Genomic DNA, 19992 nt, shown 5'->3' on the forward strand with positions numbered 1-19992 from the left:
CATAAACTAGTAAAGCCTTTTTGGTAGACATCTTGACAATATCTGTCAACATACTAAATACATATGATGTTTGACCCAGTAATTCTACCTCTAAGAATCTCTTCCATAGAAATATTCAAATATAGGTACAAAAATATACTATAAAATGTTCATGGTAGCATTGCTTATAATAACAAGAAACTAAGAATGATCTTCATCATTACCATATAACACCATTCAGGTGTTTAAAAATACTGACTTTGAAAGGCATATTGCTAACTGAATTAAAGGCAAGTCACAAAAAAATATTAATTCATGCCCCTGCCAATCTATGCTGACACACATTTTATCTATGCAAATACATGGAGGGAAATATGGGAAGACTGTACCAAATAGTTAACAATCATTAAATGTAGTCAAAGGACTAAAACTCCTAAGTTCTATTCCATACACTTTTCCTAGGAAAATATATACCCCTGTACATTTTCTGAGAGAGAAAAACATATTGAAGAATACATTAATTACCAGCATAAAAAGAATGAGGTAATATCAACATCACTTTATAGTCTACAACAGTCTAAAACAGAACAAAAAACATCACTTTTCAATAAAACCAACGGTAAGCACCACAGAAAATGACTCTCCAAATCCTGAGTATGATTTTTTAAAGATTTTTTTTAAGTAAGAAAAAAGTACTCATAAACTTGTGCTCTGGCCAACTGAATATCTTCTCTTAGAAGGCAGACATCGATATTATGTCAGTCTATGCTCCTCAGAAAACATTCTTCTTCAAAGTTCAAATAAGAAAGCATGTGCTTACTCTCTGTATATAAATAATACATTTCCTAGAGGTGGAAATCTGTTTTTGGCAATATCAAGTTACCCTCTCTCATTCTGCAGAAACTTCAGTTCTTGACATTTACTCTCTCTTTTATGAGATCATATTGAAAGAGAGAAGCATGGGATCCTTTCAAACATAAATCGATTATGTTTCAGTGTCCCTGTTGGTTTAGAGTTTCTGAAACATACAATTCTCACAAATAGGCTTGTTTTGTTGGACACAAATAGAAAATAAGACAGAATTAACATACACAAACTCAAGAGAAGTACTGACACTCTACTACCCCTCTTGACCCTGACAGCTCAAATAAATGAGCAGAACTGAAGACGAGCTCATTACAGAAGCAGGGAAAACACAAGGATGGGAATGTGACCAAGGACAGGATATCTTTAATATGTAGAATTAAGACTCTTCCACCATTACCTGGAATTATTTTTTCTGCTTTCCCTCATTCCTATGAAAACTCTGAACAACACTTTTTCATGAACCATTTAATATGGTTTGGCTGTGCCCCTACCCAAATCTCATCTTGAATTGTGGTTCCCACAATCCCCATGTGCCTTGGGAGGTAATTAGGTTATGGGGGTGTTCTCTCATGCTGTTCTCATGATAGTGAGTGAGTTCTCACAAGATCTGATGGTTTTATAAGAGGCTTTTCCCCACTTTGCTCTGCATTTTTCTCTCCTGCTGCCTTGTAAAGAAGGACATGTTTGCTTCCCCTTACGCTAGGATTATAAGTTTCTTGAGGCCTTCCCAGCCATGAGAACTGTGAATCAATTAAACCTATTTCCTTTATAAATTACCCAGTCTCGGGTATTCATAACAATGTGAGAAGGGACTAATACATCATTACTATAATGGATGTTTATTCTTCAAGACAGAGTTGAATAAACTCCAGGGATAAATAAAATAATAAATATACAAAATAAATAAATGAACACTCTGAAGCAAGAGCCTAGACCTATTAAATTTTTCCCAATGGATCATTTGAGTAACACGAAAAATAAAAAATATATACAGCTGGACCTTGGGGAATAAGCCAGACACAGAAAGACGAGTACTGTCTGAGTCCACTTATATGAGATATCTAAAACAGATACCATATATATAAGATTTTAAATTCATAAAATCAAAGACTGAAATGGTGGTTACCATGAGCTGGGGAGAGGGGAAAATGAATTGTCAATCAACAGGCATTAAGTTTCAATTAAGTAAGATGAATAAGCTCTAGAGATCTGCTGTACATTGTAACTACAGTCAACAATAAGGTATTATACACTTAATATACTTAAAATTTAAGAAGCTAGATCTCACATTAGGTGCTCTTACAAGTTAAAATTAGAAAAAATAAAGAAACAAATATATCTAGCTCAGAGATCTAGATCAGACTATAGTAAACATTTGGTTTCTAAGACATCCTAAGAAAACAATACAGTGGCAAAGCAATAATTCCTTTTTTAACTAAGAAATTAGTAACATATAGAAAAGTACTTAAAATGCTATATCCATGTGCCCTCTACTGAGATTAAACAGATAACACTTTCAGAGATTTGCTTTATCTTTTTCTTCAAAGAAATAAAATTTGGCTAGTCAGGGTGGCTCACACCTCTAATTCTAGCACTTTGGGAGGCAGAGGTGGGCAGATCGCTTGAGCTCAGGAGCTCAAAACCAGCCTGGACAACATGGTAAAACTCTGTCTCTACAAAAAATACAAAAATTAGCTGGGTGTAGGGGTGCATGCCTGTGGTCCCAGCTACTTGGGAAGCTGAGGTAGAAGGATCACTTGATCTCAGGAAGTGGAGGTTGCAGTGAGCTGAGATTGTACCACTGCACTCCAGTCTGGGTGACAGAGTGAAACCCCATCAAAACAAAACAAAACAAAACAAAAGAACTTTATATGTGTAAGCTTCTCCATTCCTCTCCTCCAGTAACTAATGCCCTTAAGTTCCTGTGTTGTCATTCCAACATATGCTCTTATACTAAATACATACCTCTCCAGAACACCATTACTCATTTCAGTAATTTCTTTAAAAAATACACAAATGATATAACCATGTACATATATTTCTGCAACATTTAAGTCATCATTCTTTGAGACTTACTCATGTTGCCACACTAAATACTGAACAGAATTCTATGGATTACTTACCATTTATTAATCCACATCTCTACATAGGGCCAATTAGGTGTATCCTACTTTTCCATATTACAAACACTGAAATATACATGTATTATTGTGTACATGTGAAAACAGAAATCATTATAATGTATGAAATTTTAAAGAAAGCCTAAAACTAGAAAATAGAAATAAGCTAATCTATATACTAAAGAGAAAATCTACAATGTTCCACTTGTGTCTATTTTACAATGGCCACAAAGGAAGAGCTGTTTTTCATCTCATATGCTGCTTTCTTCCCTTATATTTTAAGAAAATAAAATCCCCCACAAAGTGAATATATGTCTTACAGTCATAATGACTACCCAGTGTGCCTTCATTACATCTTGCTTTTACTCTGTTCCATGAATTTCAAGAAGACTGAATGTGTGTGTGTGGGGTGTGTGTGTGTGTGTGTGTGTGTGTGTGTGTGTCTGTGCGCGCGCGCGCGCGGTAGGGAGTGATACTTGCTGCCTCTTCATCCTTTACTTGTTCTCTTCTTAAATCTGGCATATGGGGAAATTCCAGATATTTTTTTAAAGCAGGAAACTGAGCAATTCATAAAATAGATTCCTCTGCTTAACTCAGAGCTTGTACAAATGACCAGAAACGTTAAAAACAAGAAAAGAGAGAAGATACTTCACTGCATCATTATTTCCAAACTGAAGTCAACGCAATGTCAAATTAACTTTGCTGGTAGGAAGACAGTGGTATAATCATAACCATTATGGTCTTCTCATAACAGATCATAATTGCCTATTCTTTAATTTCTTTGAGATAAGAACTTTGCTGGCTTGAAGGGCTAGATTGTTCCTATGATGTAGCCCAGTCTCTAGATGAAATTACAACACTGGATATGAGGATGTGACAAGAGGGAAGAAAAGCACCATATGATCTTCATCACTTAAACTTCTAAGATATTAAAAGGGTAGTGGGAAAGATAGGAGATAGAGGCAGGCTCTAAATTTCTTCCCATAAACATACTGCTTAAATTAAAATTACACTGAAAAATGAGCAAAGGATATGAATAGTCACTTCTCCAAAATAAAATACAAATGAACAATGAGCATATGAAAAGATGTTCAAACTTGCAAGTCATCAAAGAAATGCATATAAAACCAAAATGAGGTATACTTCACATCTACTAGGATGACTATAATATACAATAACAAGTAACAAGTATTGGAGAAATTGGTGGTGAAGGAAAAAGAGAAGAAATAAAAGAAAGCCAAAAACCATTTTCTTAAGGGAAATAGCACTTGAAATGAGAAAAATGAGCACTTCAATATGAAGGCGCATCACATGAGCAGATATAAATACATCTCAACAAATTTGATTTGATGACAAATATGTGAACTATTCAGTGGTATTACCACTAAGAAAGATAATCATTATTCTAGCAAAGAGTTATTAGACAGCACAGAAGTTAGGAGTATAGCTAATGGAGAGAAAGACCTAGATCACGAATCTGGTTTTAACACTTTCTAACTGCTGAACTGAGCACTGAGACTGCTATAAGTTAAAAGGGCCAGTGTGACACTGTTCCAGTGGAAGGGACTGCACATTAAAGAGTGGCTTATCAGTGGTTCTCTCACTTAGTAAGCATCAGAAGGACTAGGAAATATGCAGATTCCTAGGCCCTACCTCCAGAGATTCTGATTCGATAGATCTGGGTAGAATTTGAGAATCTCATTTCTAACCCGTTCTTAGGGTAATGCTAATGCTATCCCAAGGACCATATTTTACTGAGCACTGTTTTGGATAACATGATATTCTATTTGCTCAGTTTCTTAAAAGAAAAAAAAGCCAATTACCTGACTTTTCAGCAGGTTTTAGAAATTATGATATCTCTGGAGGAAAAATAAGGAATATAATAATTAGCATTTTAAGTGCTTTTCTATAAGGTACTATTCTAAATACTTTGCATAAGTTTATTTTATCTAATCCTACTAACCACCTTTTGAGGTAAGTACTCTTATCTCCTCATTTCCTAAATAAGGAAAGTAAGCTCCACAGAGGTTGAGCAATTTGTCTGGCATTATACAATCTGTGTGTTATGCCACATATGTAGTGCTGAAAACTTTTTTTTTTTGAGATGGAGCCTCACTCTGTCACCCAGGCTGGAGTGCAGTGGTGTGATCTCGGCTCACTGCCATCTCCGCCTCCCGGGTTCAAGTGATTCTCTTGCCTCAGCGTCCCGTGTAGTTGGAATTACAGGTGTCCACCACCACACCCAGCTAATTTTTGTATTTTTAGTAGAGATGAGGTTTCACCATGTTGGCCAGGCTGGTCTCGAACTCCTGACCTCAAGTGATCTGCCTGCCTCGGCCTCCCAAAGTTCTGGGATTACACGTGTGAGCCACTGTGCCTGGCCTGAAAACTTTTAAATTCAGTAAAACCCATATATCTGAAGTTGAAATAACTATATACATGTATGGTGTGGGTATCAGCTAAAGATAAAATGAGATTATTCTTTGGAAGCCTCAAAAAATTCTACAGATATAAAAATGAGAAAAGAAGCATTTTACTGAAAAACTATAATTCTTCTTTTCTATTTTACAAACATATTTATCTTTTCCAAAATGGTAATCACTCCTCTCTTTAAAGGAACACTTAATGAATTTCATATAATCTGACTTCATTTAATTAAAATTATCTTCTTCTAGCCACTTCCTTGATAATTAAGGGTAATGATAGCCAAAATTCCTAGAAGACAAATTTAACTTTTATTTTAATATCATCTAGTGACAGAAGTGCTTATGAGTCAAAATTATTTTAAACATCATTTGGCTAATGGTGGATCTTCTACTGAAAGATTAATGGGTAAAGATTACATACCTTGTTTTTAAAATAAACCTCAATTGGCAAAATGAAACCAGCATACCCAGATTCTTCTACTTTGTAAGGTGGATCTTTGCACACTGTAACATTAAAAAAGAAAATAGGTAAGATGAGAATAATAGACAAAAAGACATTCTTCTTTTAAAAAAAAAATCTCATTCTACCGTCTAGATCACACCCAATTTTCATAGCCCCTTGCCAAACCCCCAGTTGAGTCTCTGATCTATCCTTTATTTCTTCTCCAGAAACTATAACAATAATTTCTCTTATGTAAAGCAGATATATAAGTCATTTATTCAAATATTGGTGGAGAATAGCTCATCACAGTCAACCATGATTATTAATGAGTGAACTTCACTTGTTATTACCCTGCCCTAAAGCTTTAGGGAAACTGATGATTGCTCCCTGTGACCCAAAGTTTGAAAAGAACTGTAAGCTTCCTAACAAGAGTATTATCTATGTCTAGTCTTTGATGCAAATCACTCTCCACCTTAACTCCTGACTTGTCTGAGATGTCCTGACTTCTTTTTTATTTTATTTATTTATTTATTTATTTATTTATTTATTTTGTGAGACAGAGTTTCGCTCCTGTTGCCCAGGCTGGAGTGCAATGGTGTGACCTCAGCTCACTGCAACCTGCACCTCCCTGGTTCAAACGATTCTCCTGCCTCAGCCTCCCAAGTAGCTAGGATTACAGGCATGCACCACCACACAAGCTAATTTTGTTATTTTTAGTAGAGACGCGGTTTCTCCATATTGGTCAGGCTGGTCTCGAACTCCCGACCTCAGGTGATCCGTCTGCCTCGGCCTCCCAAAGTGTGAGGATTACAGGCATGAGCCACTGTGCCTGGCCTAGAGATGTTCTGACTTCTATGCCATCTGCTTTCCTTAGAAAATCCCAAAACCAGAGTTTCTCAATGACACATAACCTCCCTCCTTCACCCACCCAAAAGGAATGTTTACTGAAATACCAACATACATGTAAACACTTAAGATCTAATCACATCATAAGAATACAAAAGAAACAATAAGGCTTTTATTTCTCAAGGAGTTAAAAGGAAGCAAGACTATTAGGCAAGCTCTTGGGGAATGAGAGACCCTAAGAAGCTAAATAGGATTTCATTCCACTAAACTTTCAATTAAATGAAAATCAATCACAAGCCAACTGAAACCATTCTAGTTAAGACTACATTTTGGTGGTATCATGAAGTAAACACGTACATGCCAAATACCAAGGCCACATACACTGATGCGCTGAGTCCTCTTCAGCAGCCTCAGCTTACCTGTCCCTTTGTCACCTACCAACACCCCTCTGTTTCATTCCAATGCATTTCCCCCAAATGCGCCCAGCATTTCCCACCAGTGCCTAGTCCTCCTTCTGTCCCTTCTACCACACCTTGAAGCTACTTAGTATCCTCTGCAAATTCAAATTCTAATTTCTTCACAAGATCTTTCTAGACAACAAAGTATTGCCGTCTCTTTTCCTTTTATCCTCCCGAAAAGTTAACTGCCTGAATCAGTGCCTTGACACTGAACAGAGTTCCTTATGACCATATTTTGAAAGATCTTTCTGCTAATTTCCTTTCACTTCTCAAGGACAGAAAGCACATTCACCTCAAGAAGATAGATTGTAAGGGCTCAGGTGACAGCAGCCCAGCATACTTGGGTGCCAATCCATGATCCTCCTCAGACTATGCCAGCTACCTCTGCAAAATTATTTCACCTCAAATCTCTGGGTTCCTCTTCTAGACAATGTGAAGACTAAACAGGGTGACTGTTACGGACCGAATGTTTGTATTCCTCTAAATCTCATAAATTGAAATCCTATCAGGAGGTAGGAATTTTGAAGGTGATTAGATCATGAAGGTGGAAACCTCATGAATGGGATTAGCATCCAAGAGAGCTCTCTTGCCCCTTCCTCTATGTGAGGACATGGTGAGAAGACAGCAGTCTGCAACTCTGAGGAGGGCCCCCACCAGAATCCCACCATGCTGGCACTCTGATCTGGGACTTTCAGTCTCCAGAATTGTGAGAAGTCCACTTGTGTTGTTTATAAGCCATCCAGTGGATGGTACTTTGTTAAAGCATCCTGAATGGATAAGCACAATGATGTGTGTATAATATGCAGCACAGGACCTGGCGCACATAAGTTCTCAGTAAGTGACTCAAGCCAGGCAGGAAATCTAACCCTGAAACACCCAATTGCTATGTAGCCTTTTGGATGAAAATAAACAGGATGCAGCAAGCAGAGGGCCCTAGATTTGGGTCAGAAGACTCAGGTCCACAGCCCTGGATTGAATATTCTCTAGACAGCCTATGCTTTTTCTCTTTAAAGAAGAGGAAACACCATCTACACAACTGAAGGCATGGCTGTCGATATGCAAGGAGACTGTATGTAAGGAAACAGAAGCGCGAGGCATTTTTACTACAGACATGATGTTGATAATGTACCTGGAAATTGGTTAGACATTCCACAAGCAAAAATATGGTTACAAAAAGGTAAACTGAAGCCCACCTTAGGAAAATTGTCCCAAACTGATATCAGAAGAAGTAAATCAAGAATGAGGCATCTCACATGACCTTATAAGTTTCTCTAATAGAAAAATGAAAAAGTGAAAGGATCCAGAATGGCTTCAGTCTTGCATTCAGTGACCACCTGTCAACCCATCATGAATATTCAAATACTGGGAACATTGGGGGTTGGGGGAGAAGGGAGAGAGTCTCACTAAATGCACTGAGCAGCCCCCACCCCACCTTAGCAAGAAGGCTAGTGTTACGCTCATGACATTTCCAGGCTGCAAAGCCCCATTTCAGAACAGCAATTTCAGTGTCCCGGTTGCTTGGGATTAATCATGCCAATGTCACTGGAAGGAAGTTTATTTTGTGGGCTGCTGCACATGCCAGAGAAGTTATAGCTGTTCCTCTATATACCCTTTTGTATAATTCATTTTCTGTATTCTGAATGCAAATTGCTCCTATTATCGGAAACAGCCGTTAGTGAGCATATCTTATCGTTGAATGTCTTTGGATTTTTTTCCCCATCCTTTAAAGAAAATGGCCTGCTATGCACTAATATTCCGTAGAAGTGTGATTTTATAAGAAACTGTTTACCAATTCATGTAATTATTTTTAAATGTAATAATTTCATCAACAATAATGAACAATGTCTGTAAAGCACTGAGTTCTTAATTAAAAGCAAACAATAGGAACTTTTTATACACAATAAACAGGCTAGAAAATCAGTAGTCATGTAAATACAAACTTACAGTTCTAATCTGAAGAAAGTCCAATTAGGGGAAGTTATTTATTTGGGTATTTTATGATCAGAATGATTAGTATGAGTTTCTTAGTTCAAAACAGAAAACAGAAGTTAAAACTTAGAAACATTTTAGCCAGTACGAATAGTACATTAGATATAAAGCAATTCTTTTTAAAACGAGTAGAACCATGTTTGGGAGGGTTCACCTTCTGTCACTTGCACACTTCTTCGTTGAGAGTCTCTTCTGTCACTGCATTAAGTTTATGATAGCTAAGCATTCTAAACCCTTAAATTAACTCTTCCTCTTGATTGTTCAAGAATCAGATCATCCTTAAGCTCTATGTCATAAAAGGCCAAGTTTCAGAAGCTACTGAAGGAATATTCACCTTTAAAGAGCCATTAAAATCTTTAGGTGACAATAAAATGGGATAATTAACATTTATTTTTTAAATTTTCATGTTCTATTATATGCATATGCGTTCTCACATATTAATTCAGGCAAAATTATTAAAAACTTTTTTCATCTGTAAAAATCCAGCCCAGATGTTAGCTCTTTCAGAACATCTCCCTTGGCTCTCTTCCATGATCTTGTTGTAATGAACAAGTCAGTAGGTAAGTCATTTCCCTCTCAGACTCCTCCACTAGACAGACCCCCTGGAAGTCAGCAACCACAATCATTATTCATCTCTGTAATGCCTGACACTACTGTTGAGCCAAATAATATGTACTTAACAAATGTCTGTTAAATTTAACTTTTAAAAGACACATGCTACCCTTCGCTGATTTACCACTGCCAAAGAAGTTGTTTTTCCAATAGAAGTGGTGAGTTGACAGTAACCAATCAAACTCTTTTCCAGACCCCCTACAATCAACATAAACTTTTAAAACTTTTTAAAAATTGGTGCAGGTGATAGAAAAGTGTTGCCACAGAGGAAATTTTTCTTGAGTACTGTGGAACTGGTCCTAGTTCTGAGAGTACCACATTTTAAGCAACTGAGTTAATCAACTGGACCAGAAGATCGCTAAGGCCATTTTGAAACTAATATTCAACAGCCATAAATAATGGCTCCCCTTCTCCTCTCTGTCCACACATTACTACCCATGTGCTCCAAGACTCTAATTGGAAGAGGTTTTCAAAACTCTCTTTGTCCAATTAATCCCATGTACCATGTAAGGTCTATTAGGATACTATAACGAAAATTCATGCCTGAGAGAAACAGACCAAAGTTTTTGTTTGTTTAAAAAGAAGTGTAATTGGGTTTAATTGCATTTTCCCTGAAATGGCTTTTCAAAATGACAGACACAATATAGATTCAAATATATAATATGTAGTATGATGCTAACCATACATTAACCAATAACCTACTTAATTTTTAGTTGGAAAATATGTACACAAGGAAGAAAAACACATGGAAAGGGGGAAAAGAAAATGATTTGGCAAATTTTCAATAAGTCAAAGTTAGAAATAAGTTAGTTAGAAATAAGTCAAATCCTTACTTATTAAAAGTCCTTACTGAAAATTTTAATATTCTCATTTAGAAGTAAAAGATTTGACAAAGACTTATGCTTGGTACAGAGAAATAAATGCTCTGTAATTGAAAAAATATGTTTGTGCTTATATAATAAATTACTTATATATATTCAATAAATAAATGTAATTAATAGGAGCCTTTTTTTTTAGTACCAAAAGAAAAAACTTGCCAACTCTGTAAGACCTTCATTTAAACTTTAGAAATATTATTAGGCAACAGTTTTTTTCCCAAAACCTCAGGAAAACAGCTGGTAGATTCCTCTCCAGAGCATCCCTTTAGTCTATTTGTTTTGCTGCTATGATTTATGGCCATCTGAATACTTTTGTGAAGAACATGTCCCAGTTGCCCATTGATAATTATTGGCTTTACTTTATTTACTGTGCAGAGAGCCCTTCAGGAAGGAAACACATCAAACTCTCTATATATAGACTGGTTATTACTATTGCTTTGTGTCAAATGTCCCTTCCAGCTTTAGCATTTTGGACTCCCTCACTTCCTGGTTCAGTTCTACCACATCAGAGCCCCCAGGAATGGGGCAAACAGGGTCCTGTTCAGCCCATCTCTCTGCACCCAAACTGTTCTGCACTAGCATCTGGAAGTCTAGAGCCAGCGTCTGAAAGTCTGAGCATCAGAGGGTATCTTACCGTACCTACCACTAAACATGGCTTAAGGCTTTTCAGTCAAGACATTTTGAAAACAAAAATCAACAGCTGAGTTTCGTTTTTATTTTTATAAGCACACACATGCATACACAAAAAGATTCACCATTGCTTTTATTCAGCCCACTTCAAAACAGATTATTCCTGAAGAAAAAATTTTTAAAAGTTTTCCCTCTTTTGTGTTTTATTTCCTCCATTTCCTTGAACAAGAATTAAAGATAACATCAACAAATATATTGAGCTGTATGTTGAGCTAGTATCACCTTGTGGATCTTTTAAAAAATTCAAATGCAATTCTAAAAACTTAATTGCTTCCTATACAATAAAGAACTGTAGCCACCCACTATAACTGTCTAATTAACTTTCATAAAGTTTTAAAAACACAAACTAGATACAGTTCGCTAGCAGAGAAGATGCAGACCACCTGTCCGCCTCCTCTGGACTCACCACTCAAGGCCTGACTCGATAGCACCACTTCTGGAGAGCCTTCTGCCAATATTCAAAACAAAAATGGTCATTTCTCTCTTCTACATTTTTCTCATTGCATCATATTAGCTAATCCTAATATATCTGCTACCATCAAGTCCCATCCTCATCCCTACTTAATTCTGAGCTTTCCAAAAGCTAATGCTGTTTCTCACACCTCCTCTCATTCCTTATCCCAGACGATCATTTATGAAATTGAGTTAAATTTGTGAAACATAACTTTAGCATGAGTTTTAAAGGAAGGGATGGAGCAAGTATACAGGAGAAAGTATACAAGGCCTGGACAGCAAGCAGAAAGTGTGAGCAAAGGCATCAGGAGAGTAAAATTCAATATAATCAGACAGTCGGTATAAGCAGAAACACTGAAAACAACGAAACAACACATGATACAAATAAAGTTTACATTTGTATAGAAAACATCATGCTATACACACTCAGAAATTCATGTCAAAAGTCCAGGAGAGGAAAAATAGATTGTACTCATAAAGGAGAGATTATTAAATTTGAAATGTTACAGAGAATCCCTAGATTTGGAATAAGAATTCGAGACTCCAAATTGGCTATATTGCAAAAATCTTAATGATGACACATAAAAATTACTTCATTTGTTAGTAACTTGGAATCTTCACTTATATATTCAGAAGATCCCTAGCTTCTCTTTCAAGGGGGTAGCGGGGAGGAGAAATTTTCTTTAACATATGCACAATATTTTTAGCTTTCTAAGGAGTTTAGTCATTAGAGTTAGCAAAGTCCACATAGCTGAGGTTAAGTCAATACATTTCATCTTGAGGGAATATAACAGCTATGTTAAAACAGGACTGCCTTCACAATCATTTCTTCAAGGAATATATAACAAATAAGCCAGCAAAATTCAGAAGTTGCCCAAAACTAGATAATATTATTAATTGTTAGGAAATACTAAATATAATTCCTCAGGCTTACATCTTTCACTAAAATTGATAGTGCTTCTCCTAGCAACTTGCCCCAAGCTCCTTCAATATAACTCAGTATACAGAATTATTTCAAATGATTAGCCTAGTGGAAACAGATGTCCAGGCTAATATGATGCAAAATAGAAAAACTGTATCTTCAGAGAAGGTTCAACCTAGAAACAGACCTAACTTTTTACGGAAAATTATACAAATGGAAAAATCTTGAGACTTGTATTCCAAGAATTATTATCATTTTCTTAAAGTTAAACCCTGAGCAAAATACTCATATCTCAGAAAGTCCATCTGGAAAAGCAACACTAGCTACACAGGAAATGATCTTCTAGGAAAGTAACTAAGAACTGTTCCTAATATTTGGTGGGAACATCTTCATTTCAGTGTGTACTACTACATCATAAAAGTTGTTCATCTGAAACACAGTTCTTCTCGGTGGCTTTTTTAAAATAAAATATATGAAAAGCCATTGAAGAGTATCACTTCCGAAAACAATCGCCTTTTGATTTCTGTAGATAGCAGAAAAAACAAACATTGGGACAGCCCTCTGGCATCTAAATTTTACCCAGGCTTCCATGTACTACACGTGGCCCAGCCATTGCTAAAACTGGTATAGATTTTTTTTTATAAAAAAAAAAAATTAATGTGTTAATTTATAAAATTATACTTTTCATTAATATTAACTCATTTCTTCTCAATAATAGCCAAATTAATTAAATTCAACAAGCACTACAAAATCTTACGTTTACAAAGATAAGACAAGAGTCCTGTTCTCAGTCTAACCAGAGAACGTTGCCTGCCAAGTACAAGTTCTATTCTAGGGACTGTGGATAGAGCAATAAACGTAATTGACAAGCCCCCTACACTCAGTAAACTTATATTCACTGTTGGGACATAAAGGGAGGAAGTGGAGAGAAAGACAACATGCATATATAAAATACTGAGAAAGTACTGAGTGACAAGTGCTACATAAAAATAACAGTATAGAATAATACAAGTGCTATGATAATAAAACACACTAAAAGAATAGGAGCTCTTTTTTATTTTAGAATCATAGTCCCTCTTTAAGGAAGTGGCATTTAAGTTGAGAACTGAAAGAAAAAAAGGGGGAAGGGCATGTGTTGGCCTGGCAGGAAAAAATGACATTTATATTGGTTACAGAGGAAGATGTGCAAACAATCTGAAGCCTGTCCTTACATTCACCTCCAGCACTACTTAGCCCCTTACCTGATTTCTTCCTCTAAAGCTGAGGTGAAAGCCATTTCTTCCTTCCTAAACATTTCCTACTTGGGCTTCTCTTCCATGAATTCAGCATGTAATAATCCACACAGGTTTGGCTCTTATAATTTCATGATAATCTCGTTTCTCATACCTTAAATTCTCCTAATGCTATAAACCCCCAAGAGCTTATAATGACTCTACATTATAAAGATTTTATAAGTAGATATAATTCTTGGGAATTTATATAACCTAATTTTTTTCAATCTGTCCCTTGAAATTTCAGAGTTCCTAAACACAATAAAGAATCTGGACTAAAGAATACCAAAGCATAAAAAAGCAGCGGATTTTAAGTGCAATTTGAGAAAATGAAAGATAACAGGTGAAAAGCTATCTACACAAGGGAGGGAAATAGTGTTGCAGGGAAAAAAATTACATGGTTCAGGAGAGAAAGGGGAAAAGTACAAAAAGAGATAATGTTCAAATTATTAATACACAGTAGTTATAATTTTCTCAAACATATTCATCTTAAAAGGATAATTTTCAACTGAAATAGATGAGTTTTTTCTTTTAATAAATGCACTGTATGAAAGCTACTTTTAAATACGCTACACCCATATTCTCTTACGCAACATGAAATTTCATTTTTTATTCTGATCCCTTTTCTCCAAATGCAGAGGACAACAAAATTGTGTTACACACAACAGTTATCAATTGCAGCAGGGTGATATAAATGACAATGTGTTATAAAATAATCAAATATAATAAATCAAAAATAAAATCCATTTCTGAGTTTTGAAAAATAGCCTAGGAGACCATTAGAACCTAACTTGACAGAAACACTAAAACGTGATGGCTCAATTTCTCTTAATTAATTTTTGTTTTATTTCCTTTTCCAGGAGAGGATCCAAAATTGTTCTAACTTCAGAGAAAGGATTAAGAACAAGATTTCTTTTCAGCATCTTGTGAGCTCTACTTTTTCCCCCCCTGCATGGCATTCGGCATAGTGGTAGCCTGTCCTAAATATCCCAAATCATGTAAACTCCATTAGACATTAAAAACAAAGACTGAACGAGGGTGATGTTAATATGATGACGACAGTTTATACAGAGTGCATATAGGAGTATAGTTTCTGTTTAGGCTGACAATCTTTCAATCTTCTTCAAGAAACCAGGGGAAACTCCACTTTTCTCAAGCAAGGATTTCCAAACTGTATTCCAGGAAACCCTACATCCTTGCAAGGTGTTTAGGTGATTCTACAAAAGGGTATTTGCTCCAAACAATGAAAAACTGAACAGCGGAAGGATCCATCCTAGTTTTAGATACAGGCTGAGTATCTCTTATCCAAAATGCTTGGGATCAGAGGTTGATTTTGGATTTTAGATTTTTTAGGATTTTGGAATACTTGCCTATACTTAAGGTTCAGATTTCAAATCCAAAAATCCCAATCCAAAATGCTTCCGTGATTATTTCCTTTGAGTGTCATGTTGTCATTCAAAAGTTTCAGATTTTGGAGCCATTTTGGATTTCGGATTTTCGGGTTAGGGAGACTCAACCTGCACAGTGTTAGTGTCCCCTTAACATTATGTGAAAAAAAGTCAGCTATGGCTAAAACAAAATCTGAAACCACTGTTCAAAAGCATGTACATTATGAAGTTTTAGCTATATCATTTAAGTAAACCTACTTTTACAGAGTATGGGGTTTTTTTGCTTGCTCCTATCAAACGTAGTATCAGTTTACTGTTTTCTCCCTACCCTAACTATAGAAGTGAGAAACACAGATCTCCCAGGTTTGTAACTCTGGCATGCCTTTGGGCTAAACAGATAATAGGATAAAGAACAGCTTTTATTCAATTCTGCAGGTCAATTTTTACAAAATACCTTCTGATTATCAAATGTGGTACTAATTGCATAGTATCTCTCATGGTCTCTGAATTGCAGGAATTATTAAGTAGGGGGACAAATATGACAGCACAAATATAAATGAAAGAGAAATCAAAACAAACATAAAAACTGCCAGTAGTAAATGTTATAGGAGGGTGCTCACACACTGAAATGCTTAGGGAACAAACCAGGGAGAAGCAGAGAGAGAATCAGTTATTGGGGCTTAATGTTAGTTTGTTTTAAAGGAAGCAGGTATGACTGTCAAAAGGAAGAAGAAAATAAAATTTTAATGAGCAGTAAGATTCCAGAAAGCTTGGTAGAAGTAGATTATAATACAAGCTAGAGTATATATGAAACATTCTACAGGATGGCAACTTAATTAGGTATTTAACAGTTCTTTTCAATCTAGAGACACTAAGAAAATAAGAGGAAGGTTAAAAAAAAAAGAGAGAGAGAGAACCGGATATTGGTAAAGTTTTTTTTTTTTCAATTGAGACAAGGTCTCACTATGTTGTCTAGGTTGGACTCGAACTCCTGGCCTCAAGTGATCCTCTCACCTCAGCCTCCCAACTAACTGGGACTACAGGCTGCACCTCCATGCCCTGCTTAAGATTTTAAAAGTCCAAGCCAGGCACAGTGGCTCATGCCTGTAATCCCAGCACTTTGGGAGGCTGAGGTGGGTGGATCACGAGGTCAAGAGACCAAGACCATCCTGGACAACATGGTGAAACCCCATCTCTACTAAAAATACAAAAATTAACTGGGTATGGTGGCACACGCCTGTAGTCCCAGCTACTCAGGAGGCTGAGGCAGGAGAATCGCTTGAACTTGGGAGGCGGAGGCTGCAGTGAGCCGAGATCATGCCATTGCACTCCAGCCTGGCAACAGAGTGGCACTCCATCTCAAAAAAAAAAAAAAAAAAAAAAAAAAAAACATTAAAAGTCGATGAGCAGATTTAATCTTATTTAGGAGTAATAAAAAATCGTTATTTTGAGAATAGAAGCAAAGGTAACCAAACAAAGCATATTGTCTATTGCCCCAAATAAACAAAGAGAACAGAGAATACAGAAAATGAAGACTAAATACGAAGAAAGAAGAGGAAACACAAGGCTGAAGGTTAAGATGCTGTGAGAAATTATGACTGTACCTCAAATACAAAAGTAGGAATTCTTATGTATGTTGCTAAAGCTTACAGTAATAATTGGTAGGTGTTTTCCTCACTTAAATCAAGGGCTCATTGAAAACTTTAATTTAGCAACAGGCAGCATTTTGTGGAAGGGGCAGGTATGTATAATGTGGAGGCAGAGGAGTTTAGTGGTCGAGAACCAGAGCTTTTGAGAAAGATCCTTAGATTCAGATCCCATCTTGGACATATTATGTTCGGTTCCCTCATTTACAAAGTGAAGCTAATGCTATTGCCTACTTCATATAGTTCCTATAAACTTTAAGAGATTATCCATGCTAGAAACCATGAGATAGTCCCTTAAGTTTTAAAACACTTTCTGAAAACTAGAAATCACCCAGTTATCTAATAGTAGTCAAATGCAAATCATAAATATTGGAGAATATTTTGGACTTCTTACCCCAAACAGAGTGAAGTACATGTATTTGCCATCAGTATAATTAAATATTCCTAAATTTGTTTTTATTTTTGCTGTCATAGCTCCTTGACAGGGATATGTGAAAAAAGAAAATGTTCCTCACCTGGCGTTCTTTTAGCTCAATCCACCACTAAAGGTACTATTAGCAGAGAGGCCACACTAATCAACCTGCCTAGAAACTCGTGAAGCCCAAGTGAGCACATATTGTGAAAAAGCTTTAAGTAAGGCTTCTGAGGTTATGTACTAAAGCAGGAACATTGGAATATTGCAATAAAACAAATGAGTAGAAAATGGAAATGTAATCTGAGTTTTAGTCCTGTGGTACAGTAAAAGAAAAATTAACAGGGAATCAGGGGACCTGGTTCTAGCTCCATTTCTATCACAAACTAGCCATTTGTCCTTTAACCACTTACTCTAGCCCTCTTCTGTCACATAAGAAGCCAGCTTCCATTTCAGAGGTTGTTTCTACATCTAAAATTCTAACATTCTAAGGACTAGTCATATATATTACTTCTACTCTAACTTGAAAGCAAATATAATTTTTCATAATCTTCGTTTAAGCATAAAACATTTATCAGCTAAACACTGTATCTGCTGTTAACACAATCAGGAAATTGAGACAAAACAAGCAAACAAACAACAAAAATGAAGAGATTTAAAATCACACTTGAATTGTTTTAAATATATTTGGTAAAAGCATTTTTCTTAAATAGAGAACAACTATATTTTTATTAGATCATTAAATAAAGGAATACTAAATATAATAGGAAATACTAAATATAAAGGAATACTAAATAATTGCCCCCATGCAATAAAAATAAATTAGATTTTCATTTTCTTGTTTCCATTCTTACTTGGGAGTCACCTTAAATGTGCCGAATAAAACCCTGTTTCACATGTATAAACCAAACCAGCAATCTGATTCCTCAGGAACTTGGTATAATTTAGTTAGAGCAGCATATGAACTCCAGTATTAAGAAATGAAACAATAGAACATACCTGGCAGCATTTATGAGAAACATCATGCCTTTAAAATGGTAAAACAGAAAATTAAATCAACTGTTTGCACATTAGGCATAGCACATTATGTAAAAAGCTCTTGAATGTTATGATTTTTCTATATATTGCACTTGTAACACCCTTGTTCTTAATCACATTGAAGCATATTACATTGCTTTTTAAATAGAATGTACCCTGCCACAATGCAGTCAATCTGAATAGTATTCCAGAACAGCGTGCCCATATGAAAGATAGGTTGATGAATAGGTTTATGTCCTATTCAAGGAGATGAAACAGCTCAATAGAAAGATTAAGTAAGGCTCCTGCCAGTAAGTTGAATCTTAAAGTCAAAGAGAAGAACACAACTCAAACCAAATGTTAGACAAAGGTCAAACAAGAGAATAATTAAGACCCTAACTTGAAGAACTAGCTAGTGTTTGCTAATTCGGTGTAATCGGGGGGGGGGGGGGGGGGTGGGGGGGGAAAACTCTCTTCTTAAAAAGTGTCCATAATAACTTTCACTGAGTCTGTTTTAAAAGATCAATTATAAAACTGAATGAAGGTGAGCTAAGTCCCAAATAATCTTTACAGGGAACCATTCCTATTTTAAATTGACTGGACCTTAGGTACAACACAGATTAAAATCCTGCTGTCATGTTGTACTTTAAAAATAAATTCTAGAACTATAAAATGTCAAATATTAACAGAAGTGTGAATTTTGGTAAAAGCCTTCCAGTTATTTTTGTGTAGAATTCTATTATAGCCTAATTTATTTATATAAAAAGAAAAGAAATTTTATGAAGAAAAAAAACAGCAATTTGTTTCCCGAGTACTATTTTTGGTTGACTTGAATGTCCAGTCACCAGTTTCAATCTATTCTAACAAGGTATTTAACTAAAAGATGAACATATATTTCTCACTGTGTACACATACTACCTTCAAAAATGGAAATACAAACTTGGTTCTAGGAAAACGTGGAAAGTATAGAATAGAATAAATGTTAGTAGGAAATATTTATGAGGCATTATAATCCCATTTTAAGAAGCCTGGTTTATTTAAATTTCTCATCGGACAACAGGTCCATTTGTGTTTTACTAAAAAAATATTGCTCTCCCTGTGTTGTCATTTCCTATGTTGAAAACGCACTATCTAATTTAATTTTCCCTCCTAAATAGCAACATTTTTGGACAATGATGCTGATAACAGCTAATGAACTAAGTAAATCATGTGAATTAGTATACCTACGTCAATGCCATGCCCATGGAGTAAATACAATCAACCAGAAAGACTACCAAGAAACTGAATAAGCTTTTCCTACTTTATTAATTCCTTTTCCTTGTTTTTCTGTTTTCATCAAGAAATGCTGGTAGATAAATTTCAAATCCATCTGACTCTAGTTTCTTCCTGGGATGTCAAGTACTACTGTTTAGCTTCTACCCTAAACCAAAGGTAGAAAGGAGGGTAGGGAGGGGTAATAAACTAAACAATAGTACTTGACACCACAGGAAGAAAATTTTAATATTTTAAAATGATGCTTTATTTATAAATACATGCATTTGCTCTCACACATACTACCCTCTAAATAAACACATAT

General features: G+C 35.7%; 1 protein-coding gene across 3 annotated transcripts in view; it reads right to left on the reverse strand.

The window, feature by feature from the left end:
• Positions 1 to 19992, reverse strand: part of MLLT3 (MLLT3 super elongation complex subunit) — a 277218-nt gene that overhangs the window by 106864 nt on the left and 150362 nt on the right. For all 3 annotated transcript variants that reach the window (XM_033237448.1, XM_033237449.1, XM_033237450.1), the window contains exon 3: positions 5814 to 5896. In XM_033237448.1, coding sequence (XP_033093339.1) covers positions 5814 to 5896 — 83 coding nt within the window. The remainder of the gene's footprint in view (positions 1 to 5813; positions 5897 to 19992) is intronic.

The sequence above is a fragment of the Trachypithecus francoisi genome, unplaced genomic scaffold, assembly GCF_009764315.1.
Source record: "Trachypithecus francoisi isolate TF-2019V2 unplaced genomic scaffold, Tfra_2.0 Lachesis_group16, whole genome shotgun sequence".
In the NCBI taxonomy this organism is placed as follows: domain Eukaryota; kingdom Metazoa; phylum Chordata; class Mammalia; order Primates; family Cercopithecidae; genus Trachypithecus; species Trachypithecus francoisi.